This window comes from Haliotis rufescens, unplaced genomic scaffold (genome assembly GCF_023055435.1).
Source record: "Haliotis rufescens isolate VD_foot unplaced genomic scaffold, xgHalRufe1.0.p SCAF_100, whole genome shotgun sequence".
NCBI classification, from domain to species: domain Eukaryota; kingdom Metazoa; phylum Mollusca; class Gastropoda; order Lepetellida; family Haliotidae; genus Haliotis; species Haliotis rufescens.
This window is the reverse complement of record NW_025963781.1, coordinates 795,393-823,020: the sequence shown is the minus strand read 5'-3', so window position 1 is coordinate 823,020 and position 27,628 is coordinate 795,393. Positions and strand designations below refer to the sequence as shown.

The following is a 27,628-nucleotide window of genomic DNA, read 5'->3' as shown; positions in this document are numbered from 1 at the left end:
CTCAGTCCCCTAGGGGGGTTCAGCCCATCCATTTATCCAATCTGCATCCTCACCATTGGATAATGCTTCCAACAAAATATGGTTGATATTTATCTCTTAGTTCCAGAGAAGAAGTTGTTTAAAGCAATATAGCCAAATTACCCCTATTTGGACCCGCCCCTCAGTCCCTTGGGGGGTCAGCCCCACCATTTGTACAATTTTGAATCCTCACCACCGGAGAATGCTTCCAACCAAATATGGTTGATATATATCTCTTAGTTCCAGACAAGACGTCGTTTGAAGCAATAACGCCAAATTACCCCTATTTGGCCCCGCCCCTCAGTCCCTGGGGGGTCAGCCCCACCATTTGTACAATTCTGAATCCCCACCACATAGGGATGCTTCCAGTCAAATTTCGTTAATTTCCAATCAGTGGTTCAGAAGAAGAAGTCGTTGACGTACGGATGACCAACGCCACGGTATGGCATAAGCTCACCTTGGTCCTTCAGACCAGTCGTGCTAATAATAATTTATTCATAAAACAATTCACTCATGTCAAGGAAATGAAAGCTTTATTGGGGGGGGTTAAGTAAAAAATATTCAAATTAGGGAAAATGTTTAAGTATTGTCTTGATGATGTGCTGCCTTGAACAAAATATTGATTCACTTGCCCTCACTCCCTTAAGAAAACAGGAAGCACGGGTGGCCACGTCATCTAAGGCGCCGCGATTTGCTGTGGAGAGTTGCATTGCTTGGGTTCGACAGAAACCTGTGATTGTGGGTTCGAATCCTGGTTATGTTTCTGGGTTTGTCAGCACCATACCCGTGCTCGTGGGTTTCACCGAAGGTGGTAAACGTCTGAGACCTGCATCACTTCGGGCTTTCCTCCCACATTAAGCTGACACGCTGTGATATAACTGGAATACTGTTAAAAGCGGCGTTAAACCCAACTCACTCACTCACTCACTCACTCACTCACTCACTCACTCACGTCACATAGCTAGAATATTGCTTGCTGTAAAAGGTGACTCTGCTTGTGGTAAAAGGTGATAAACGGGATCGGGTGGTCAGGCTCGCTCAATTGCTTGGGACCCGTGAAGATCCGGGCTGGAATAGGTCTTCAGCAACCCATGCTTGTCGTAAAAGGCGACCAACGGGATCAGGTGGTCAGGCTCGCTGACTTGGTTGATGCATGTCATCGATCCCAAATGCGTGGATTGATGCTCATATCAATCACTGGCTTGTCTGGTCCAGACTTGGATTATACATGTATACAGACTGCCGTCATATAGCTGGAATATTGCCGCATTACCTAGTGTGGAAGCAGTGAACTCAGATTAATAAGACAACATGACACATGAGTAGAAAATACAAATTGGTTTATTATCAAATTATGTACACATTGTTTCGAAATAAATTCTCTGGAATGTTGATAAATCAATTACAAAACAAGTTTGGGATGAATCTTGATAACACTGAATATTTAGAAATTCAGTATCAAATATATCACTATCCAAGTTACTGTTGGTCTTCATGTTATTAGTACAGAATGTGTAAATTACTTCTTGTTTTGTAAGGGAGAAATTGAAAAGCTGATTACAGAAAAAAATAGTTTCTTCATTTTTGGGGGTGGTGTGGGGGGAAGGGTGAGAGACTTCCATCCCACAAAATAAAATTTTCAGTCAAAAGAAAGAACAACTATATTCACATTTGTATTATGAAAATGATTGACATCTCAATGGTAGGTATTATAACCGGATGACTGGAAAAGCAGTCACTCTTTCCACGATTAAGTTTTCGGTGTGGCAGGGGGGTAGGTCTCAAAACTTGGAACTGCATTTTTTAATCCTACATTAAGCTTCTGAATTTCTCCCTAAGATTTGTCAAAAGTATTATGATGAAAGCTACATATGGTTCCAAATAGAAATCAGATTCTCACTTTTCAAACGAATATATTACATCTACGTTCGAGTCTTTGAAAGGCATTTAGAAGTGATACCCATAATCTAGGTTCTAGTTGCTCGATAGTTGATATATTGATGCGACTTCTAATTACCAACTCACGCCAAGTCGAGTTGATTACCATGGTTACATGATTTCCTATATACAGATGAATGAGGCTGAATCAATATGATCTTGTATGTACACATTAAGAATATCCAACGTTTGCCATAAAAAAAAAAGTTAAAAATATAATTGAATTATTGCGTAAACTCATTAACTGTTATACAGCGTACATACATCCGAGAGTGATAAGTATAGTTTAGCATATTCACACTTACATGAGAGGAATTAATGTACACCGCTGAAAATGATTTACCAGAGCTCCAGATAAGCTTTTGGTGTTGTGGGTATTTTACCCATGCATTTTAAAAACATTGGGTATCAGTAATTCTATCTGGGTATTCCAATTTCTGTTACCCACTAGTTTTTACACATGTGGGTATTTAAGTTAAATGTTAAAAAACACTATTCATCTAGTCCCTGCAAACTGGTGTCTTGTGGGTTCGAGAGCTTTATAGGACTCAAAAATACCACGATACTTCCACAAGAAAGTGTGATGGCAAATGATCGTGATGTAACTGTCATCGTGGAGTTTGGCAAGGTTGACGGAATGCCCGTTTATAATTTCAAAATGAGTTGCTAAACGAAAACGCAGGGTTACGTCACAATATTTTGATGATACGCACAAGTTTTATTTTTGTAGCTTATCTGTAATGTTCGTTGCCTATTTGATACGCTTGGATTATATTTTACTGCATATTTCTGCATTTCTGATGCGTATTTTACGCAGATATGCAGCTTATCTGGAGCTCTGTTTACAATTGTGCTTCTACTTTGTTTCTTATGACATAATAAGACCTTAATCATGGTAATATGCTCCTTAAATATCACATAAAAAGAATTGTTAAAAGCTATGAAATTTCAAATAATTATTTAAACACTCAGTTATTCAATTCCCACTTATGTTTTTGTATTAATTGATGACTTGACTGAAAATAATGTTGCATCATTAAGGGCAGACCAAGAATCGTAATCATACAAAGCAGATCCTGGCATAGCAAAGGGACACAACTCTGATCTTCAAGTTGTGTCACCTTAGATACTTGGCAGGATTGTTAGACAGTGAAGGAATAGCAAAAAAACCAATTTGCTCTTTAACAATACAATACACATCGAGAGATCTAGGGATTTGGATTCTTGTCACTTACAAACTTATGTCACAGTAACTTTTTCCTTTGAGTATATGTAAATCCCATAATCATGATAATACTAGTCTTTATTCTAATACAGTTTACACTGAACTTGATACAAACTTGTATACAATTTCTGCCCTGTTCCTCTGTCAGAGAAGACTGATTAGATATTCTCCTTCAAGATTCCTAGCAATAAACTGCTTTCATACATTGTCACAAATTGAAAAAATAATTGTTGCCTAGGGTTACAAAAAAGCCAGCTGGTATTTGACGGACAAGTAAGTGGACTCAGAATATATACACAGATTTGTAAAATGTCACGCACAGAATACGACATCCTATTAGTTATGGACATGACACGACATGACATGTCATGCTACGTTTGCATGACTTTCATGATAACAAGCATCTGGAGACGCCTTCATGCATATGTCAAGATCACCCCAAATATAAACATTCTTTTTCCTTAACACTGATCGGATGAAATTAAAATACCTACAAACATTCAAAAACTATACATAATGAATAAAACAAAACATTTTTAATTAATATTTGTCAAACTGAAATAGACCTGAAGCACCATACTTCATTATAGCATTCAAAGTGGGAATATTTGTTTGTCTAACAAATGTTTTAAAATCAAATTACTTTAAACCTAAACATGTGTTGCAATTAATGCATGAAATCAATCTATAATCCTTAATGGTGGTGACTGATAAAAATATTCTCAAATAGAACAAATATGCTATACCGTATTCGACGTAAAAAGCACCCCGCTCTAACAAGCACCCACGGAGATATTTGTTAATATATTGGCTAGTGAACAATCCCAATTAGCACCCCTTCCGATTGATCAATGTACACAAGACTTATATATTCTTATATAATATGCCTTCGTGTGTTATATGCACCCTTAATTATTGGCAATTAAATTCTGGAAAAATATATCTGTCTTATATAAACATTTTAGGCTGTCAGCATATACCACGAAATTTACGATTTTTTCACCAAAATAATATTCTAATAAGAGCCCCCTATTTCTTATACTGAGAGCACCTTGGGCGCTTATTACGTAGAATACAGTATGCAAGAAGCTGCCGTTGCTAACAACACAAGTCCTACTTAAGTTTCTTGGCACACACTGTCCTATTACTGAAGATGATCACAGGTTAAAATTTTAATACCATACCACTGGCAAAGTTAAGGATAACAAAATGTCTTAAATATCTTGAACTGGGTGTTCACAGTAAATCATTGCATATATACAAATCCTGAAAAAGAGCAGAATACAGATTTTTCAACTGAATTTATAAGTTTTTGAAAGGCATTTGGAAGTGATGCATAAAAGGAAGACAATTTATGGATGTCAACTTCTTAATTATAAGTAACAACATTTCGGGGTGTGTATACTTACTCCTTCATCACAAGAAGTAATTAAGTATATACTCATTCCTCATAATAAAGAAGTTGACATCCATAAAATCTTTTCCTTATGAATGTATAAGTCCAGACAATTTTAATTTCATGTTTGCAGGATTTCATTAAAATGAAGGTGGGTCATTTTCTTAAAAAGATGGGAAGTGACAATTCTCAAAACAATTTTTGAAATGTTCTTTCTTAAAAAAGTATACAAGCAACATAAAAGTATATCAACACGTTTTTCATATTACCATTTGCAAAATTGGTGGTCAATTAATCAGACTAATTTTTTTTTTAAACAAGAAAATAAATTGGTCTGGTCAAATTAATCAAACTTATTTCCATACGCCCTGTCACAGGGCTGGCCATCACAGGAAGTCTGTGACAGCAGCTCATCAACCCAATTGTTCATCATTTTGTTTAATGGATGGATACGGAGGAAAGTCTTGAAGGCATGGCTGGTACTATGATTACTGTACATGCAGATCCACAATACTTCACAAGGATGAATACACTTCATTTCTCCATCACAACTCAATACACTCAGACATTGTGTCTACCGTATTTGACGTAATAAGTGCCCCGCTCTAATAAGCGCCCATGGTGACATTTGCTAATATATTGGCTGGTGAACAATCCCAGTTAGCACCCCTTCCGATTGATCAATGTACACAAGACTTATTTATTCGCATACAATATGCACCCGTGTGTTATGTGCACCCTTTATTATGGGCAATTAAATTCTGGAAAAATACATTGATCGTATATAAACATTTCAGGCTGTCAGCATAAACCATGAAATTTATCTTTCAACTCGCTTTTTCACCAAAATAATATTCTAATAAGAGCCCCCTGTTTCTAATTTCGAGAGCGCCCTGGGCGCTTATTACGTCAAATAGGGTATTTTCAGTCCGTTAATGAAACAGAATATATAATATCAACGTCAGAGAATTACCAGTCCCGAATATATGACGGACCAGATTCCATTGGGCGAAAAAGGCAAAATAGAGGTGAAAATTATATGAATGGATCACTGAAAATCAGTGATGACACCAGGTGTTCGCGAAAAGGGTAAGCATGTCCTGCCCTCATGTAAACCAGTCCCATGTTGAACATGTTTCAAACCCTATGCCAGACATTCATGCAATGTCCACACCCAAAGGCCACAAGGCAAAACATGGCTTTTTCTATAAACTAAAGTTAACGCGTAGTAATAAGATTTTCCTCCACTCGCATAAAAACTGGAAAAAAAAAATTCTTTTCAGATTCTTATTTCAATGTTTGAATTTCTGTTAGAGTGTGACAAAAATTTGTAGATACGAAATGTTCATCTTCTTCCTTTCGAAACCAATGTGATCTGCGTGTCGATTGGTCGGAAAAATCTGGGACCAATCTCAAAATAGCACTACATTGCGTAAGTGCCTGGTTTATCGACAGGTGACAGAAGAACGCCATGTATACAAGCCAAAGAAGTGTTGAGGTCTGCGATGGTCCTACGTTCACAAGTTGAGTCGATGGAGGAGGCATGTTGACAGCAGCATCAGCAGCGTGGTGGCGCTGATGACCAGCGCGGACGAGCGACTGTTGATCTGCCCCGTCCTGTCAGGCGTCGGCTGGTCGGAGGCTGCGGAGGAAGGGGCACACGTAATTTCTGTTTCAAAACTACGTTAGATTTTATTTGATTCTGAGGTGAGGTGAGGTGAAATTGGGTTTAACAATTTCAAATGCTTTTGGCTACCTACAATATTGGCTTGACTTCTTGATTTTACCACTGGCTACCTGGAAAAAAATACTTGTAGCCATATAGCTACTTGGTAAAAATTTAAACTTTGAGGCCTGTCACAAGTCCTTGGTCTTGCCAGTGAAGGTGAGGTGAAATGGGGTTTAACGTCGCGTCCAAGATTATTGCACTTATATAGCGACGTGCATGCACGTGTGTGTGTGTGTGTGTGTGTCAACTTGTACTAGTCCGGACTGATGCCGATTTATAGTGCTAGCTCACTGAGATACCATGCTGCAGTTTAACATGAATACCCCACTCAGACACAGTATACTGACTCTGAGCCGACCAGTCCTTGTTTTAGCCCCTTAATGCCGAGCACCAGACAGGGTAAGAACAAGTACCATCTTTTAACGTCTTTTGGTATGACGAGGCCGGGGATCAACCCTGGACCTTCCGCTCTCCGGGTGGACGCTCTACCACTAGACCATGGAGGCGGTCTTCCGGTCTTGCCAGTATACAGCATTCATAGTGGATACTGGAACTCTATTCAGACCTATTGCGCAGAGCTCCAGATAAGCTTTCGGTGTTGTGGGTATTTTACCCATGCATTTTAAAATCATTGGGTATCAGTAATTCTATCTGGGTATTCAAATTTCTGTTACCCACTAGTTTTTACACATGTGGGTATTTAAGATAAATATTTAAAAACACTATTCATCTAGTCCCTACAAACTGGTGTCGTGTGGGTTCGAGAGCTTTATAGGACTAAAAAATACCACGATACTTCCACAAGAAAGTGTGATGGCAAATGATCATGATGTAACTGTCATAGTGGAGTTTGGCAAGGTTGACGGAATGCCCATTTATAATTTCAAAATGAGTTGCTGATTTGCTAATCGAATACGCAGGTTTACACCATAATATTTTGATGATACGCACAAGTTTTATTTTTGTAGCGTATCTGTAATGTTCGTTTCGTATTTGATACGCTTGGATTTTATTTTACTGCGTATTTCTGCATTTCTGATGCATATTTCTGCATTTCTGATGCGTATTTTACGCAGATACGCAGCTTATCTGGAGCTCTGCTATTGTGTCTGTGGTGTCGGGATACAGAAAGTAGTCCACTCACCATACAGCTCAATGGCAGCCTCTCCATCCCCTTGTTCGTTGGTGGCAGCACACCGGAAGTTTCCGTAGTCCGACGGCTGCACTCCCTTGATGGTGAGGATGCTCGTGATGCGGTTGTAGGCTCCGGGTATGTTTGTAATCTCGAATCTGAAGTTACATGGGCATGCTTACTAACCATGATAGAAACTGGTGTGTGGGTTTATTAAGTCCTGTCAAGACCATCTGGGCTATAATCAAAATCTATATTGAGATAAAACGGTTCTTACTTCACGAAGTGCATCAAATCACTTGAGTGCCTTGATTAAAAACATGAAAAGATTTGGAAAATATCTCTTGACGCCAAGTTGGCAGTACATATGCCTTGCAAATCCTGCAATCGACTGAAGTCTGCACAGAGGTATACGAACCAGGATGTCGATTTCGTTAAGCGATTTTGATTGGATTATGCATTGACTCGTTAGTCTAGCCAAAATATAACTCAATAATTCCAACCTAGTTCAGTAAGGGTGGAAACTGGACTTTTATAGGAGTTAACAGGAGAATATGGGGCTGAGAGAGACTTACCTCCCCTGGGAGTATATGGGGGCTGAGAGATTACCTCCCCTGGGAGTATATGGGGTTGAGAGAGACTTACCTCCCCTGGGAGTATATGGGGCTGTGAAAGGCTAACCTCCCCTGGGAGTATATGGGGCTGTGAGAGACTTACCTCCCCTGGGAGAATATGGGGCTGAGAGAGGCTTACCTCCCCTGGGAGTATATGGGGCTGAGAGAGACTTACCTCCCCTGGGAGTATATGGGGCTGAGAGAGACTTACTTCCCCTGGGAGTATATGGGGCTGAGAGAGGCTTACCTCCCCTGGGAGTATATGGGGCTGAGAGAGACTTACCTCCCCTGGGAGTATATGGGGCTGAGAGAGACTTACCTCCCCTGGGAGTATATGGGGCTGAGAGAGACTTACCTCCCCTGGGAGTATATGGGGCTGAGAGGCTTACCTCCCCTGGGAGTATATGGGGCTGAGAGAGACTTACCTCCCCTGGGAGTATATGGGGCTGAGAGAGACTTACCTCCCCTGGGAGTATATGGGCTGAGAGAGACTTACCTCCCCTGGGAGTATATGGGGCTGAGAGAGACTTACCTCCCCTGGGAGTATATGGGGCTGTGAGAGGCTTACCTCCCCTGGGAGTATATGGGGCTGAGAGAGACTTACCTCCCCTGGGAGTATAGGGGGCTGAGAGAGGCTTAGCTCCCCTGGGAGTATATGGGGCTGAGAGAGACTTACCTCCCCTGGGAGTATATGGGGCTGAGAGAGACTTACCTCCCCTGGGAGTATATGGGCTGAGAGAGAATGACCTCCCCTGGGAGTATATGGGGCTGAGAGAGACTTACCTCCCCTGGGAGTATATGGGCTGAGAGAGACTTACCTCCCCTGGGAGTATATGGGGCTGAGAGAGACTTACCTCCCCTGGGAGTATATGGGGTTGTGAGAGGCTTACCTCCCCTGGGAGTATATGGGGCTGAGAGAGACTTACCTCCCCTGGGAGTATATGGGGCTGAGAGAGAATGACCTCCCCTGGGAGTATATGGGGCTGAGAGAGACTTACCTCCCCTGGGAGTATATGGGGCTGAGAGAGACTTACCTCCCCTGGGAGTATATGGGGCTGAGAGAGAATGACCTCCCCTGGGAGTATATGGGCTGAGAGAGACTTACCTCCCCTGGGAGTATAAGGGGCTGTGAGAGGCTTACCTCCCCTGGGAGTATATGGGGCTGAGAGAGACTTACCTCCCCTGGGAGTATATGGGGCTGAGAGAGACTTACCTCCCCTGGGAGTATAGGGGGCTGAGAGAGGCTTACCTCCCCTGGGAGTATATGGGGCTGAGAGAGACTTACCTCCCCTTGGGGTATATGGAGCTGAGAGAGACTTACCTCCCCTGGGAGTATATGGGACTGAGAGAGACTTACCTTCCCTGGGAGTATATGGGGCTGAGAGAGACTTACTTCCCCTGGGAGTATATGGGGCTGAGAGAGAATGACCTCCCCTGGGAGTATATGGGGCTGAGAGAGACTTACCTCCCCTGGGAGTATATGGGGCTGAGAGAGACTTACCTCCCCTGGGAGTATATAGGGCTGAGAGAGACTTACCTCCCCTGGGAGTATATGGGGCTGAGAGAGAATGACCTCCCCTGGGAGTATATGGGGCTGAGAGAGAGACACTTACCTGCCCGCAGAGTATATGGGGCTGACTGAATGAGACCATGACACCTGCTCGGTTGTTGGGACAGGGTAACCCTTGACGATGCAGATCAAACTCTTGTAGTAGCCGGGAGCCTGGCCCACCCTTGGACTCTCCACTGTCACTCGGGGTTTAACTGGAAACAGTGAGTGAGTGAGTTGGGTTTAACACCGCTTTGTACAGTATTCCAGTTATATCACAACATGTCAGCTTAATGTGGGAGGAAAGCCTGAAGTGATGCAGGTCTTAGATGATTACAACTTCGGTGAAACCCACGAGCACGGGTATGGTGCTGACAAACCTAGAAACGTAATCGGGGTGAACCGTGATTCAAACCCAGTCATAGGTATCTGGCGTGCTCTAGGGATGCAACTCTGCACAGTGAATCGCGGCACCTTAGACGACTGGGCCACCCATGCCGCCATCGATAAACAAGAGGTGCTTGGGTTCAATCTGATGCAATCTCAGATATTCACCACTTTTGGGAAACCCACGAGCACAGCTACAGTGCTGACAAAGCTAGAAACATAACCGGGGCAAGCCCGCAATCATAGGTTTCTGACATGTCAAGGGATGCAACTCTGCAGAGGGCATTGCAGTGCCTGAGACGACTGGGCCACCGGTACCGCCAGAAACTCGAACTGTTTAGTTACTTGTTCCTCACATTTCGAACCTATTATGTGAAATTGATATTAAGAGACGTAAGTTCAAGTAAATAGACAGACAACAGGCAAGGCCACAACATAAGTTCACAAGGACGGTGTCAAGGTGAGCTTATAATAAATCAAAACAGTTCTTATTTTATTTTCTGATGGCTTTTGGTTTCCTGGCCCGGCCCCATCCACAAACTTTCACAAAGTGATCGTAGCACGAAGACATTCATAAATCCCATACTTTAACATAGCCTCCTGATAGTCTTAGCACTGTGGTCACTTGGTGGAACTGGGCCCTGGTCAGTCAAATACGTAAACTGAATGTAAAAAGGTATTGTCCTCAACTTGTGATGATAGTGAGTGAGTTTGATTTAACGCCACTTTTAGCAATATTTCAGCAATATTACGGCGGGGGACACCAGAAATGGGCTTCACACATTGTACCCATGTCGTGAATCGAACCCGGGTTTTCAGCGTGACGAATGAACGCTTTAACCACTAGGCTACCCGACCGCCCCTACTTGTGATGATACACGTACGTCCAAGTAAAGCAGATGCACACTTACATTTCACCTGCAGATAGATGTTCCTGTTGTCCTGGCCTGCGAAGTTCTTAGCAGTGCATTTGTAGATCCCAGCATGTTCTGCCTTGGCGCTAGGGATGTTCAGAATATTGTCCTATGAACAGAACCAAGTCTCGTATTAGTCTTTGGATGTGGGAGAGGTAAATGGGGTTAAATGACCCATTCAAGATTAATGCACATGTGTGACTGCTTGTACTAGTCCGGACTAACGCCAACTTTGCAGTGCTAGCCCACTGAGATACTGTGCCGCAGTTTAACATGGGTACCCCACTTAGACACCGTAAACTGACTCCAGGACGACCTTGCTTTTACCCCCTTAATGCCGAGAGCCAGACGATAACAAGTACCATCTATTAAACGTCTTTTGGTATGATGCAGCCGAGGACTGAACCACTGACCTGGGCCCCATTCCTCAAAGCGATCTTAGCGCTACGATGATCGTAAGCCTATGGTATAATATGGGACTTACGATCACCTTAGTGCTAAGTTCGCTTTGAGGATCGGACAGACGATCAATCCACCAGATCAGAGTCGGTCTTAGCCCTTGGAGTCAGTGGGGGAGGTTTGGAGTGGTTGCAAACAGCTTTACAATTTCTCAGAATTATCATAACTATGGTTATCAAGGATGTTTGTTTGTTGTTTAACGCCGCACTCAGCAACATTCCAGCTATATGAGGCAACTGTAAATAATCCAGTCTGGACCAAACAATCATTTATCTATTATTCAACAAAACGTTAAGTCTACCATAATAACTGGTAAGTGTTTGTTTGTTTGTTTGCCGTTTAACGCTGCACTCAGCAATATTCCAGCTATGTTAAGGTGGTCTGTAAATAATCGAGTCTGGACCAGACAATCCTGTGATTGACATCATGAGCATCAATCCACACAATTGGGATCGCTGACATGCTTCAACCAAGTCAGCGAGCCCGACCTCCCGGTCCCATTAATAGCTTCTTACGACAAGCTTAGTCGCCTTTTACGGCAAGCATGGGCTGCTGAAGATCAATTCTACCCCAGATCTTCACGGGTCCCACCTATTGGTAATACATCCTTATCAGCATTGCTAAGTTCCCTTAAATTATAGCTTGCTTTTCTGAAAATGTAACATTTTTAAGGGGAACAAATATAGCAAGTCTGACCACGCGATCCAATTAGTCACCTCGTATGACAAGCATGGGTTACTGAAGACCTATTCTGACCCTGATTTTCACGGTGCATAATGGTCCTCAAGTGACCAAGGCACCGAGTCTGACAAGCAATACAATTCAATCGCTTCGTATCACAAACATAGGTTGTGGGACCTACAACAAGTCTACAAGTAAGTAGTTTCCCACATTGCATCCATGTGCATCCTTGTGTTGTCCACCATTGAAACCAACTATCTATAACATGGGCATGCTGACAAGCATGGATTACTGGTGACCTATTCTACCCAGACTCTGCAAGGGTGTATGTGAAAGTGGGCGTGTCTCATCTGTAGTATATAAAGCATGGATTAATGGTGACCTATTCTACCCAGACTCTGCAAGGGTGTATCTGAAAGTGGGCGTGTCTCACCTGTAGTATATAGGGATGTGAGCAGGTTTTCCCGAAAAAAGAAGAAAATTCTAGGGGTTTTTTTTAAACATTTGATTGCATTTTAAGCAATTTCGTGCAGTTTGGACAACATTCACACCAAGAAATGTAATAAGTCAATGGCAAAAATCAAAGTCAAATAAACAAGATGGCAGATGCAGTAAAATTTCGAAGTTAAATCAGTACTTTTAAAAAATCGGGCATAGCTTTCGCGCCCCTGGCTACCCGCCAAGTCTGGGAGCAATACTGCCATAAACTTCAACCCCCATCCCCCAGACACAAGGACAACTGTCACAAGCTTGCAATGTCTGACCCTTTCCCCATGTTGAAGCATATTGAAAAAAAACTTACCTTGTACTTACCTTTTGATGAAAAAAACAAAATTCCATTGCAAACATAAGACATTAATACAACATATATCCCCATGTTATGGGGTTTTGGACGCTAAAGAAACATTCATAGTTTTCTCGCTAATCACTTGAACAACTGTAAAACATTCACTTACAGGCGAAAAGACAACTTTATCTTAAAAACAAGCCATCAGCTGACTCTGAGTATTTACAATTTCTGTGTGACGCCACACCCCACGTTATAGTGCAAGTATTCATGTTAGAAAAGGTTTGATGTCCGAAAACCTATGCTGGTGAAAGATCTGATCGAAAACAGGACAAACCGCAATGTTTGTCCGGTTTTCGATCATATTTTTCGGAGTGTTTTTTTTCAATTTTTTTATTTAATTTTTACGCGGAAGATGATTTTTTCCGAGGACTTCTGTTTTAAAAAACGCAATTTTCCGCGTTTCCGCGGAGATTTCACATCCCTGAGTATATAAAGCATGGATTACTGGGGACCTATTCTACCCAGACTCTGCAAGGGTGTATCTGAAAGTGGGCGTGTCTCATCTGTAGTATATGACAAGCATGGATTACTGGGGACCTATGCTACCCAGACTCTGCAAGGGTGTATCTTAAAGTGGGCGTGTCTCATCTGTAGTATATAAAGCATGGATTACTGGGGACCTATTCTACCCAGACTCTGCAGGGGTATATCTGAAAGTGGGCGTGTCTCATCTGTAGTATATAAAGCATGGATTACTGGGGACCTGTTCTACCCAGACTCTGCAAGGGTGTATCTGAAAGTGGGCATGTCTCATCTGTAGTATATAAAGCATGGATTACTGGGGACCTATTCTACCCAGACTCTGCAAGGGTGTATCTGAAAGTGGGCGTGTCTCATCTGTAGTATATAAAGCATGGATTACTGGGGACCTATGCTACCCGGACTCTGCAAGGGTGAATCTGAAAGTGGGCGTGTCTCATCTGTAGTATATGACAAGCATGTGTTACTGGTGACCTATTCTACCCGGACTCGACAAGGGTGTATCTGAAAGTGGGCGTGTCTCACCTGTAGTTCTTGTCCCCCTGTTGGTAAAAGCTCCCCTGCCATACGACTCCAGGCAACGGTGGGGAAGGGGCGTCCCGTTGCATTGCATCTCAGCATCACCTTGTCTCCCTCCTTAACAGTGGTGTCGCTGCTGGTGGACAGGTCCGATATCCTAGGGACCTCTGAAAACAGCCAACAAACTTAATCAAGACAAAGAGAAAAGAATTGCCTACAGATTCAGACCTAAGACCGACAGAGTGGTCTAGTGGATACAGTGACACGAGTCGTATCTATGTTAATGTTATATATAGTGTCGCACCTGTCACCTTGATGTCCGCTACGGCCTGGACGTAGATCTGCGAGCCTGTCTGCACCCTCAAAGTTAATAACACAAGTATCTATGTAAATGTTATATATAGTGGCGCACCTGTCACCTTGATGTCCGCTACGGCCTGGACGTAGATCTGCGTGCCTGTCTGCATCCTCACGGTTAGTGACACGAGCCGTATCTATGTAAATGTTATATATAGTGTCGCACCTGTCACCTTGATGTCCGCTACGGCCTGGACGTAGATCTGCGAGCCTGTCTGCACCCTCACAGTTAATAACACAAGTATCTATGTAAATGTTATATATAGTGGCGCACCTGTCACCTTGATGTCCGCTACGGCCTGGACGTAGATCTGCGAGCCTGTCTGCACCCTCACAGTTAGTGACACAAGAATCTATGTAAATGTTATATATAGTGTCGTACCTGTCACCTTGATGTCGGCTACGGCCTGGACGTAGATCTGCGAGCCTGTCTGCACCCTCACAGTTAGTAACACGAGTCATATCTATGTTAATGTAATATATAGTGTCGTACCTGTCACCTTGATGTCGGCTACGGCCTGGACGTAGATCTGCGAGCCTGTCTGCACCCTCACAGTTAGTGACACGAGTCATATCTATGTTAATGTTATATATAGTGTCGTACCTGTCACCTTGATGTCCGCTACGGCCTGGACGTAGATCTGCGAGCCTGTCTGCACCCTCACAGTTAATAACACAAGTATCTATGTAAATGTTATATATAGTGTCGCACCTGTCACCTTGATGTCAGCTACGGCCTGGACGTAGATCTGTGAGCCTGTCTGCACCCTCACAGTTAGTGACACGAGGCCTGGACGTAGATCTGCGAGCCTGTCTGCACCCTCACAGTTAGTAACACGAGTCATATCTATGTTAATGTTATATATAGTGTCGTACCTGTCACCTTGATGTCGGCTACGGCCTGGACGTAGATCTGCGAGCCTGTCTGCACCCTGCAGGTGTACCTGCCCTCGTCTGTCACCTGCACGTTCTGCACCTTGAGGCGCCAGGCAGTAGGCGACGGTTTCTCCAAACTGTACTTGAAGGGGTCCTCACTATTAAGATCGGTGCTGATGGGGGTGAGGACGCTGTCTCCGACAGCCTGCATGACCCACTTCACCTGGAACACACAACACATTTCTACAAAATAACCAATAACATTGCGCGTGCTTGCCATAATAGACGACTATGCTTGTCATGAAAGGCGACTGACGGGATCGGGTGGTCGGGCTCGCTGACTTAGTTGAAGCAAGTCAGCGATCCCAATTGCGTGGATCGATGCTCATGATATCAATCACTGGATTGTCTGGTCCAGACTCAATTATTTACAGACCGCCGTCATATTGCTGGAATATTGCTGAGCAACAAACAAACCAACAACGGTTCCAAATTCAATTAAGCGCAGTTACATCTGCAGGTAACCTAGCTCTACATTAAAAACACAGCATGTTTATTCCCGAAATCGCACAATGTACATATGAGAACGATGTTTTGTTCAAGTTCTCAGCTGACGTTTCAGACAATGACTGCATCTGTAACATAAAACTCGAAAAAAATATTTTTCTTCCAAAATATTGCATCCCCTAGACAGGAGTGTGCATTATGCTCGGGTGCTGACTATACTCAGTGATAATACAGTGATAACCATGATAACAATAATCATAATGGAAGCAGGAATTGGGACATTTCTAATTCCAAATTGGCAAGTATTACTGACATTTGGGGTCGAACACAGGCCTCTGAGCAAGTCTAGCTAGATCCTGATAGGAGTAAAAAATTAGTGAAAAATTATATATCATATGACATTAAGTTGTTTATCATGTTAAAAGGAGAAACTGGAATACAGTAAACTACGGTTATAACAAACTCAAAGGGACCACCAACTTCAGTTTGTCATAACTGTAGTTCGATATATATTCATATACACAGCGTATACCATATATCGCCATGTATGAGGCTAGTTTTTCGTACCTAGAGTGAGTGAATGAGTATGGTTTTACGCCGATTTTGGCAATATTCCAGCACATTGTACCCATGTCGGGAATCGAACCCGGTTCTTCGGCGTGATGAGCGAACGCTTTAACCACTGGGCTACCTGACCGCACCTTTCGTACCTAGAATTCAGAGGGCTTTCAAGGGGGGTCCTCTTATACACAGGGTTGAAGAGTTTTGATGCTTTTTCCCCAACACAAAGACATTACTGTGAGCACATTATGGTATACAGCAAATGGACGGGATGAAAAAACAGTTCATGATCATGATTATGGCCATCAGTTCGTTTTAAGCGCGTTCGTTGTAAACGTAGTTTACCGTACCTGTCTCGTGGTCTAAGCCTCTAAGGCCAGGCTATTTTTATTTTTAGGATTACAGATTTTTCAGCCTAAAGTCCAGGGTTGGAGGAGGAAAAAAAAGCCAGATGCATTTTTTTTAATGCAGAATGCCTTGGACGTACTTTATGAACATATTCTGTGCTCAAAAGACCGCCATTTGTGACGATAAAGCACCTTGTAACAATACAAATTCTACCACTTACAACACGGACAATTGTCAAGGGAGGCTATTCATGTTCGACTTCGATTATGTATCTCTTTACCAGTTTACAAAGGTAAATTCATATGTTTTTTTATAAAAAGTGATAACAAATAAAATAACTGACTACGTGGCTATCAGCGGGAGAAAAAAATGGAAATCCGATTTTTTTTACATTTTCTCAAAAATTAGAGTCGTCGGGTCTGTAATCCGAAAAACATAAAATGCCTGGTCTAACTAGATTACTCCTACTTACGTCACTGTCGATGGGTTTGTTGGTGACAGCACAGATGAGGAAGGCGTCCTCATCCTTGGGACACTTGATGTATCCGTCCACTGGGTCCACATCCGGCGTGGAGTTGGGGATGGTCACGATGGGGTCATCCCCTAACACTGAGGAACAAAAGAAGATACATGTGTATACATGGTATAAGGGCCGGGACAAGTCCAAACTTTTGGTTTTTTTTGTTTGTTTGTTGTTTAACGCCACTCTCAGCAATATTCCAGCTATATGACAGCGGTCTGTAAATAATCGAGTCTGGACCAGACAATCCAGTGATTGACATCATTAGCATTGATCCATGCTATTGGGATACGATGACATGCATCAACCAAGTCAGCAGGCCTGACCTCCCGATCCCGTTAGTCGCCTCTTGCGAAAAGCAAGGTCGCCTTTTAGAGCAAGCATGGGTTGCTGAAGACCTATTCTACCCCGGATCTTCACAGGTCCCAAACTTACAAACCAGGTACCTACCCCCTATTAGTATTACCCGACCCTACTGGGTTACTGCATCCCTGGCAAAAACAATTAAGATACTGTATCAAACAATCACACCTTGCGTACACTGAAGTTGACTGAAGCTTTATCTTTCCTCAAACATATACAAGTCAAAAGGATTGTTTGCATCGTCATAAAGAAATGCAAACATTAGCGACTTGTAGTGTAACCACTGAGCTACAGTTAGTGTTGGTCATTAAACAATATATCATGTGACCAACCATGGGCGCGGGTAGTACTGTGGGTACCCGGGTCCTACTCAGTACCTACCCGACCCGAGTACCCGAGTACCCGAGTTACCTGTCCCAGTCCTAATAGGTATTAATTTCAATCGTGCCTGCCATTAACAAAGGGGTGTGTGTGTGTTGTTTAACTCTGTTCTCAGAAATATTCCAGCTATATGACAGCGGCCTGTAGTGAGTGTGTATGGTTTTACGCCGCTTTTAGCAATACTCTAGCAATATCACAGCTGGGGACACCAGAAATGGGCTTCACACGGCCTTGACCAGACAATATTGTGATTGACATTGTGAATGTAAGCAACTATCCATGTCATCAGGGTACGATGACATGCATCAACCAAGTCACCGAGACTGGCCACCCAGTGATGACCACCTCTTACAAAAAGAGTAGTCTGCCGGGGGTCTTATCCAACCAGAAACACCACGGGGTCATTAAGAGTGAGTGAGTGAGTGAGTATGGTTTTACGCCGCTTTTAGCAATATTCCAGCAACATCACGGCGGGGGACACCAGAAATGGGCTTCACACATTGTACCCATGTCGTGAATCGAACCCGGGTCTTCAGCGTGACGAGCGAACGCTTTAACCACTAGGCTACCCGACCGCCCCTGGGTCATTAAGAAAGGGCACCCACACAGATATTTAGTGTGCCCTGTGGCATTTAAGGGTGAGCTAGCTGATAATAACCATGTTAAAACGGTTGGAATTAAGAGTTCTGTCAGATTGTGTGTCAGTAGGGTGGCTGGTTTTAAAAGCATTTATATTTATGTCGTATACAGTAGTTATCTTTTTTCAAGGACAGAAAATTCCATTGACATTGATTGTTGACCTGGATAGTTACAGTTTTAGGAGACTATACCAAGCGACACACATTTATATGACACAGCAAAGGCCCATTTTAAGTTCCACATGTAGGTACAATGTACAAAGCCCATTTCTGGTGTCCCCCGTTGTCAAATTGCTAGAATATTATTGTCTTAGCGCTATGACTATTGTAAGCCCATGCTAGTGGATAACAAATAGAAACATCTAACCCCCCAAATGTTTGTCATTCTATCAACCCTTAGGTTGAAACTGCCTCAGGCTAGCGGGATAACCCTGCTTACAGCACACTACACCATTTCATAACTTTACAGGACCCTCATATTTCCTGCCAGGACCCTTGACATTGATATTGGGGCTCTTCTGGACCCTAGTATTGTAGGTCAATAAAAAACCCTGCCTGGATCAATTAGTATCCCTTCATTGCTTCATAAGACATTCTGTTATAAAAGGAAATGACACCATTTATCATGTTTATCTAGTAGATATACCGTATTCGACGTAATAAGCGCCCCGCTCTAATAAGCACCCACAGCAATATTTGCTAATATATTGGCAAGTGAACAATCCCAATTAGCATCCCTTCCGATTGATCAATGTTTGTTCGTGTATAATATGTGTTATATCTGCATCCTTAATAATGGAAAATTAAATTCTGGAAAAATATATCTGTCATATATAAACTTTCTGTAAGCTGTATGCATAAACCACGAAATTTATGATCTTTCAACTCTGTTGTTTTTCACCAAAATAATTTTCTAATAACAGCCACCAAGTTCTAATTTTGACAGCGCCCTGGACGCTTATTATGTCGAATACGGTAGTAATCTTTTTTCAAGGACAGAAACTTCCATTGTCACTTGACACTGATTGTTGACCTGGATAGTTACAGTTTTAGGAGACTATACCAAGAGACACACTTGATCATGACAATACAGTGGTCCCTCGCTACAACGCTACCAATGGGGTCCAAATAATTGGTGGGCGTTATAGACAATGAGCCATTTAACCGAGTCGTAGGGGAGTGCGCTCGGACAATCTCTCGATCTTCGCCTCGTCTCGCACATTGCAATGATATGAGTTGTTTACGGTTCATAGTGTAAAAATAAATACATATCCATTATCCGTTATTATTTGTTATTATTTACAAGCCTTAACTGTCACATTCAATGTGAAAGTAGTCTACTTACATGAAAATATTGATCGATAATGGTAGTGACAGACGCTATGAACAGTAAGCAGGTAAGTATCCAGTTACAACGCGACGTGTCAGCTTCTTGTGGGAGTGATGCAGGTCTTTGATGTTAACACAGAGGTACAGATAAGCAGCGTATTTGCGTAAAATACCCCAAAAAAATATTCAAAACTGAATTACTTCCAATTAACTTGCGCACAGAAATGCATGCATTAAATGAAAAACTCAAATGTATAAAAACAGCACTCGTAAATACACAATAAAGCTTTTTCAGCATGCGTACAAAGGAGCTAATTTCCGAAACACAATTACGGGCTGATTTACTTTTCGAGTCAACTCTATATATTCAGAACAGTTATATACCTGATATCACTTGCATTTGCTTCAAACAAAATGGTGGCGCCCAGTCAAGATGATCTGATCGACAATCAAGATCAATATTGTTATAAAAAGGGTCTTACATAGCAAAGTGGACACCTTGATTAAAAACATGAAAAAAATTGGAAAATATCTGTTGACAACGAGTTGGCAGTGCACATGCTTTGCAAATCCGTTTGACAGTCTACAAACTGGATTTCGATTTTGTTGCGCGATTGTGATTGGACTATGCACAGACTCATTAGTCCTGCCAAAATGTAACTCCATAATACCAGCCTAGTTTGGCAAGGGTGGAAACTGGACTTTTATAGTCAGTTAACTCTCTTACCTCAGGAAGATGTCCTAGCCCTAGTCACAGAAGTTTGTAACCAATAGGTCACAACCATTTAACATGAATTTATGATCAAATAATGTAACAAAATTAAGCCAAATGATCTAAAAATGAATTAAACATTTGCTGGTTTATGTTGTATGAACACTGTGTCGTCTGGGGTATGGAATAAAGGGGTGCAGGCTGGGGGTGTTTGTAAGAGGTGATGTGAGTTTAATTTCATTTATTTTACATTAAAGCATATAATCTTTTCACAATAAGTTAGTTGCGCCTCCCAATCAGAGTCGGCGAGTAGAGGCTAATTTCTAATGTAAACTTGGTTTAACATTTCACAATTATTGGTGTTTGCAAGCGACCATGTAAGTTTAATTTCATTTATTTCACCAAGGTAAAAAAGAAAATAGGGTGCCATTTTCGCCAGGCAATAGTAGCCGTTTTCGCTAATCGGTGCCGTTTTTGCCAGGTGACGTATAAGGCTGGGACGGGTAACTCGGGTCTGGTGGGTCCTGGATACCCACAGGACTACCCGGACCCGTGGTTCGTCACATGATATATTGTTTAATGACAAAAATTATCTAAAACTCTATGGTTACACTATAAGTCACTAATGTTCCCATTTCTTCCTGACAATGCACCCATTCCTTCTGACTTTTATATGTTTGAATAAAGATAAAACGTCATGCAGTAAAGTTCAGTGTATGCATGTTTTACACGTGTATCTGAATACATTTTGCCAGGGCTAAGGTCAAATTTTTCAAATCAGACAGTTTGTGCCTATCTCTAAATATCTACAGCGGGTACCCGGGTAGGGTCGGGTAATAGGGTGGTGGGTACGGGGGGGGGGAGGGGGGGGGGTAGTCCCAGCCCTAGTATGGTATACTTTTGACTGAATTTAACTTGATCTGTGATGATCTGAGATCTAATGACCAGTTGACCAGAGCTCCAGATACGCTTTTGGTGTTGTGGGTATTTTACCCATGCATTTTAAAATCATTGGGTATCAGTAATTCTATCTGGGTATTCAAATTTCTGTTACCCACTAGTTTTCACACATGTGGGTATTTAAATTAAATATTTAAAAACACTATTCATCTAGACCTTGCAAACTGGTGTTGTGTTTGTTATAGAGCTTTATTGGACTCAAAAATACCACGATGCTTCCACAAGAAAGTGTGATGGCAAATGATCATGATGTAACTGTCATCGTGGAGTTTGGCAAGGTTGACGGAATGCCCGTTTATAATTTCAAAATAAGTTGCTGATTTGCTAATCGAATATGCAGGGTCACTTCACAATATTTTGATGATACGCACAAGTTTTATTTTTGTAGCGTATCTGTAATGTTCGTTGCGTATTTGATACGCTTGGATTTTATTTTACTGCGTATTTCTGCATTTCTGATGCGTATTTTACGCAGAAACGCAGCTTATCTGGAGCTCTGAGACTATCAATTTGAATTTTCGTCCTTTTTAATGTCAACCCATTCAGCTCAGACCACTATCTTGACACAAGGCTGTTCAAATACTTGGTACCGAGCAGGTATTGGGCCAGGTATTGTTAGTTCTGGCAATAAATCCATAAACAGTAAGTGTCGCAGCTTGTCAAGCTGATCAAAATGTTAGGGAGACGCTCAAATGACTCCCAAAACCAACAACACAACGACAACTTCAGGAAGTACTCAAAACAGGTAAACATTCGCCGAACAGGTAAAACACTGTCCGATCATTCTTACCTGTGTGTATTAGAGATGTAGAAATAGCAAGAAAGAGCCAAAGCTCCTTTCTCAGATCCATATTGTTTTAGATTATCAACCAAATTGTAACTCCGATAGTTGATAAAAGTCCGACCCTTAAAATTTCACATCCGTTAGCGCATGCGCAGGTGACACATTCTCACCTCTCAGGTATGCCAATTGGACAGGTGAGTCATTGTAGCCGATTCAAAACTTGGAATCGTATGCGGAATGGAATAATATGTTTAATGCAGAACGGTCGCGAGATATTTGTATGAATATATGAAGAATAAAGAATCGAACAACGGGGGAAAGTGCTGAATAGTTTATTTTTAGAAGTCAGGTATTTGTTACACCAAAGACGTATATAGAAAGGATAAGCAGCCTTCTCTTATTGTCTGCTCTGATGTGTATATACGTCCGTGGTTACACATTCATCAGAGACAATATATCGGTTTTTAAATAAATTGACTTAAATAGTTCTTTTTTTCCAGGGTACTCACATCTAACCAGTTATTTGTCGAGGATTCTAGACATAGGGTCCCTGGCGGGCAAATTGGGAGAAAATCGTTAATTTGTTCATTTTTTTCTTAAAAGCGCTCTTATTTTCTACAGGGGTGTTTTGACAGGGCATGTTTAGATTGTATTCAATGAAAAGAGTGAGAGAGTTGGGTTTAACGCCGCATTTAACATTAGTCTACTTATATCACGGCGTCTCAGCTTAATGAGGGAGGAAAGCCCGAAGTGATGCAGGTCTCAGACGTTTACCACTTCGGTGAAACCCAGGAGCACGGATATGGTGCTGACAAACCTAGAAACATAATCAGGGCGAACTGGGATCCGAACCCACAATCATAGGTTCCTGGCGTGCACAAGGGACGCAACTCTGCACAGCGAATCGTGGCACCTTAGACGACTGGGGCACCCGTGCCCCCTAATGAAAAGATGCAAAACTAAGAATTAAAACCTCTTCCCATTTGTTGGTTCTGTTATCAGTGAAATACAGGTTATCTCTACAAAGCCATGTACTGTCTTTTGTCGACAGGATTTTAATAATAAATAACTTGTTCTCATCGTGATATGGCTGCAATATTGCTGATGCGATGTAAGAGTAATAGGCGAATAAATGTATTGTTTAGTCAGGTTCGCTGACTGAGAGCGAAAGAGGGGGTCGTTAAAATCTATCAGCGAGTGAGTTTGGTTTAACGCCGCTTTTAACATTATTCGAGTCACGGCGTGTCAGCTTAATATTGGAGGAAAGCCCCAAGTGATGCAGGTCTCAGACGTTTACCACTTCGGTGAAACCCACGAGCACGGGTATGGTGCTGACAAACCTAGAAACATAATCGGGGCGAACCGGGATTCGAACCCACACAAATCATAGGTTTCTGGGGTGCTCAAGGGAAGCAACTCTGCACAGCGAATCGCGGCGCCCGTGCCCCCAAAATTTATCAGAACTATATGGGGTGTGTGTTCGTGCCGTCCATGTTATGTTCTGTACTTTTCATGCCCAGCTTCTGAATGAGTTCGTGAGTGAGTTTATCCAAAACTGTTGTGAATACAGTTATGCCACAAATATGGCCTCCCTGTAAAAATGACGCCCATCGGAAGGGCGTGATTGTTGAAAAAGTGGTCACACGTATGCTTCATTTATTTTTTTTCTGTCACATCATGATGATTTGTTTGAAAAAAAACCATTCAAAAATGTATCACCGGAAGTCTTATTTACCAGTGCACCGTATGTGGGTTAGTATTGGTCTTCAGCAACCAATGCATGTCGTAAGAGGCGACTAAAGGGATCGGGTGGTCAGGCTCCCAGACTTGGTTGATATATTTTACAGACCGCCGTCATATAGCTGGAATATTGCTGAGTGCGGCGTTAAACAACAAACCAAACCAAAAAAACCATGTCATCTTATCCCAATTGCGTGGGTAGATGTTCATTGTGTCAATAACTTGATTGTCTGTTACAGACGTGATTTTATTTACAAAATATGAGGATAGACGACAAAGCCCAATAAAGTCCTGCAAGTCCAATGTCACCCCCGTCTTTTCTCTGTAGGTCCCTTATCACAATCCTAGTCTCTGTATGTCAAGTATCACACCCCTTGTCTCTGTAGGTCCTGTATCACACCCCTTGTCTCTGCAGGTCCCTTATCACAATCCTAGTCTATGTATGTCAAGTATCACACCCCTTCTCTCTGCAGGCCCTGTATCACACCCCTTGTCTCCGCAGGTCCTGTATCACACCCCTTGTCTCTGCAGGTCCTGTATCACACCCCTTGTCTCTGCAGGTCCTGTATCACACCCCTTGTCTCTGCAGGTCCTGTATCACACCCCTTGTCTCTGTAGGTCCCTTATCACAACCCTAGTCTCTATATGTCAAGTATCACACCCCTTGTCTCTGCAGGTCCTGTATCACACCCCTTGTCTCTGTAGGTCCCTTATCACAACCCTAGTCTCTATATGTCAAGTATCACACCCCTTGTCTCTGCAGGTCCTGTATCACACCCCTTGTCTCTGTAGGTCAAGTATCACAGCCCTTGTCTCTGCAGGTCCTGTATCACACCCCTTGTCTCTGCAGGTCCTGTATCACACCCCTTGTCTCTGTAGGTCAAGTATCACAGCCCTTGTCTCTGCAGGTCCTGTATCACACCCCTTGTCTCTGCAGGTCCTGTATCACACCCCTTGTCTCTGTAGGTCAAGTATCACAGCCCTTGTCTCTGCAGGTCCTGTATCACACCCCTTGTCTCTGTAGGTCAAGTATCACACCCCTTGTCTCTGCAGGTCCTGTATCACACCCCTTGTCTCTGTAGGTCAAGTATCACAGCCCTTGTCTCTGCAGGTCCTGTATCACACCCCTTGTCTCTGCAGGTCCTGTATCACACCCCTTGTCTCTGTAGGTCCCTTATCACAACCCTAGTCTCTGTAGGTCAAGTATCACACCTCTTGTCTCTGTAGGTCAAGTATCACACCCCTTGTCTCTGTAGGTAAAGTATCACACCCCTTGTCTCTGTAGGTCCCTTATCACACCCCTTGTCTCTGTAGGTCAAGTATCACACCCCTTGTCTCTGTAGGTCCCTTATCACAACCCTAGTCTCTATATGTCAAGTATCACACCCCTTGTCTCTGCAGGTCCTGTATCACACCCCTTGTCTCTGTAGGTCCTGTATCACACCCCTTGTCTCTGTAGGTCAAGTATCACACCCCTTGTCTCTGTAGGTCAAGTATCACAGCCCTTGCCTCTGCAGGTCCTGTATCACACCCCTTGTCTCTGTAGGTCAAGTATCACACCCCTTGTCTCTGTAGGTAAAGTATCACACCCCTTGTCTCTGTAGGTCAAGTATCACACCCCTTGTCTCTGTAGGTCCCTTATCACACCCCTTGTCTCTGTAGGTCAAGTATCACACCCCTTGTCTCTGTAGGTCAAGTATCACACCTCTTGTCTCTGTAGGTCCCTTATCACACCCCTTGTCTCTGTAGGTCCCTTATCACAACCCTAGTCTCTATATGTCAAGTATCACACCCCTTGTCTCTGCAGGTCTTGTATGACACGCCTTGTCTCTGTAGGTGAAGTATCACACCCCTTGTCTCTGTAGGTCAAGTATCACACCCCTTGCCTCTGCAGGTCCTGTATCACATCCCTTGTCTTTGCAGGTCCTGTATCACAACCCTTGTCTTTGCAGGTCCTGTATCACACCCCTTGTCTCTGCAGGTCCTGTATCACACCCCTTGTCTCTGTAGGTCCTGTATCACACCCCTTGTGTCTGCAGGTCCTGTATCACACCCCTTGTCTCTGCAGGTCCTGTATCACACCCCTTGTCTCTGCAGGTCCTGTATCACACCCCTTGTCTCTGTAGGTCCCTTATCACAACCCTAGTCTCTGTAGGTCAAGTATCACACCTCTTGTCTCTGTAGGTCAAGTATCACACCCCTTGTCTCTGTAGGTAAAGTATCACACCCCTTGTCTCTGTAGGTCCCTTATCACACCCCTTGTCTCTGTAGGTCAACTATCACACCCCTTGTCTCTGTAGGTCCCTTATCACAACCCTAGTCTCTATATGTCAAGTATCACACCCCTTGTCTCTGCAGGTCCTGTATCACACCCCTTGTCTCTGCAGGTCAAGTATCACAGCCCTTGTCTCTGCAGGTCCTGTATCACACCCCTTGTCTCTGCAGGTCAAGTATCACAGCCCTTGTCTCTGCAGGTCCTGTATCACACCCCTTGTCTCTGCAGGTCCTGTATCACACCCCTTGTCTCTGCAGGTCAAGTATCACAGCCCTTGTCTCTGCAGGTCCTGTATCACACCCCTTGTCTCTGCAGGTCCTGTATCACACCCCTTGTCTCTGTAGGTCAAGTATCACAGCCCTTGTCTCTGCAGGTCCTGTATCACACCCCTTGTCTCTGTAGGTCAAGTATCACACCCCTTGTCTCTGCAGGTCCTGTATCACACCCCTTGTCTCTGTAGGTCAAGTATCACACCCCTTGTCTCTGCAGGTCCTGTATCACACCCCTTGTCTCTGCAGGTCCTGTATCACACCCCTTGTCTCTGTAGGTCCCTTATCACAACCCTAGTCTCTGTAGGTCAAGTATCACACCTCTTGTCTCTGTAGGTCAAGTATCACACCCCTTGTCTCTGTAGGTAAAGTATCACACCCCTTGTCTCTGTAGGTCCCTTATCACACCCCTTGTCTCTGTAGGTCAAGTATCACACCCCTTGTCTCTGCAGGTCCTGTATCACACCCCTTGTCTCTGTAGGTCCTGTATCACACCCCTTGTCTATGCAGGTCCTGTATCACACCCCTTGTCTCTGCAGGTCCAGCATCAAACCCCTTGTCTCTGTAGGTCAAGTATCACACCCCTTGTCTCTGCAGGTCCTGTATCACACCCCTTGTCTCTGTAGGTCAAGTATCACACCCCTTGTCTCTGTAGGTCAAGTATCACAGCCCTTGCCTCTGCAGGTCCTGTATCACACCCCTTGTCTCTGTAGGTCAAGTATCACACCCCTTGTCCCTGTAGGTAAAGTATCACACCCCTTGTCTCTGTAGGTCAAGTATCACACCCCTTGTCTCTGTAGGTCCCTTATCACACCCCTTGTCTCTGTAGGTCAAGTATCACACCCCTTGTCTCTGTAGGTCAAGTATCACACCTCTTGTCTCTGTAGGTCCTTTATCACACCCCTTGTCTCTGTAGGTCCCTTATCACAACCCTAGTCTCTATATGTCAAGTATCACACCCCTTGTCTCTGCAGGTCTTGTATGACACCCCTTGTCTCTGTAGGTGAAGTATCACACCCCTTGTCTCTGTAGGTCAAGTATCACACCCCTTGCCTCTGCAGGTCCTGTATCACATCCCTTGTCTTTGCAGGTCCTGTATCACAACCCTTGTCTTTGC

At 43.2% G+C, this 27,628-nt stretch overlaps 1 protein-coding gene across 1 annotated transcript; it reads right to left on the bottom strand.

Moving 5' to 3' along the window:
* Positions 1-1,341: 1,341 nt before the first annotated feature.
* LOC124125532 (protein amalgam-like) lies at positions 1,342-22,391 on the bottom strand. Its single transcript, XM_048391880.1, has 8 exons — positions 22,234-22,391; positions 17,013-17,149; positions 15,125-15,347; positions 13,898-14,058; positions 10,900-11,011; positions 9,666-9,816; positions 7,451-7,596; positions 1,342-6,219 (listed from the first exon to the last, which is right to left on the bottom strand). Exons 1-8 carry the CDS (start codon positions 22,292-22,294, stop codon positions 6,095-6,097), a joined length of 1,116 nt encoding a protein of 371 aa, XP_048247837.1. The 5' UTR covers positions 22,295-22,391; the 3' UTR covers positions 1,342-6,094.
* Between the last annotated feature and the right edge of the window lie 5,237 nt (positions 22,392-27,628).

Bases quoted from the DNA above. Each gene is read 5' to 3' on its own strand.
- LOC124125532 (XM_048391880.1), bottom strand. From the start codon at position 22,294: ATGGATCTGAGAAAGGAGCTTTGGCTCTTTCTTGCTATTTCTACATCT. The intron at 15,348-17,012 runs GTAAGTAGGAGT...TGTGTGTTCCAG, and splicing joins ACAAACCCATCGACAGTGAC to GTGAAGTGGGTCATGCAGGC. The intron at 9,817-10,899 runs GTAAGTGTGCAT...CACTGTTTCCAG, and splicing joins CATCTATCTGCAGGTGAAAT to TTAAACCCCGAGTGACAGTG.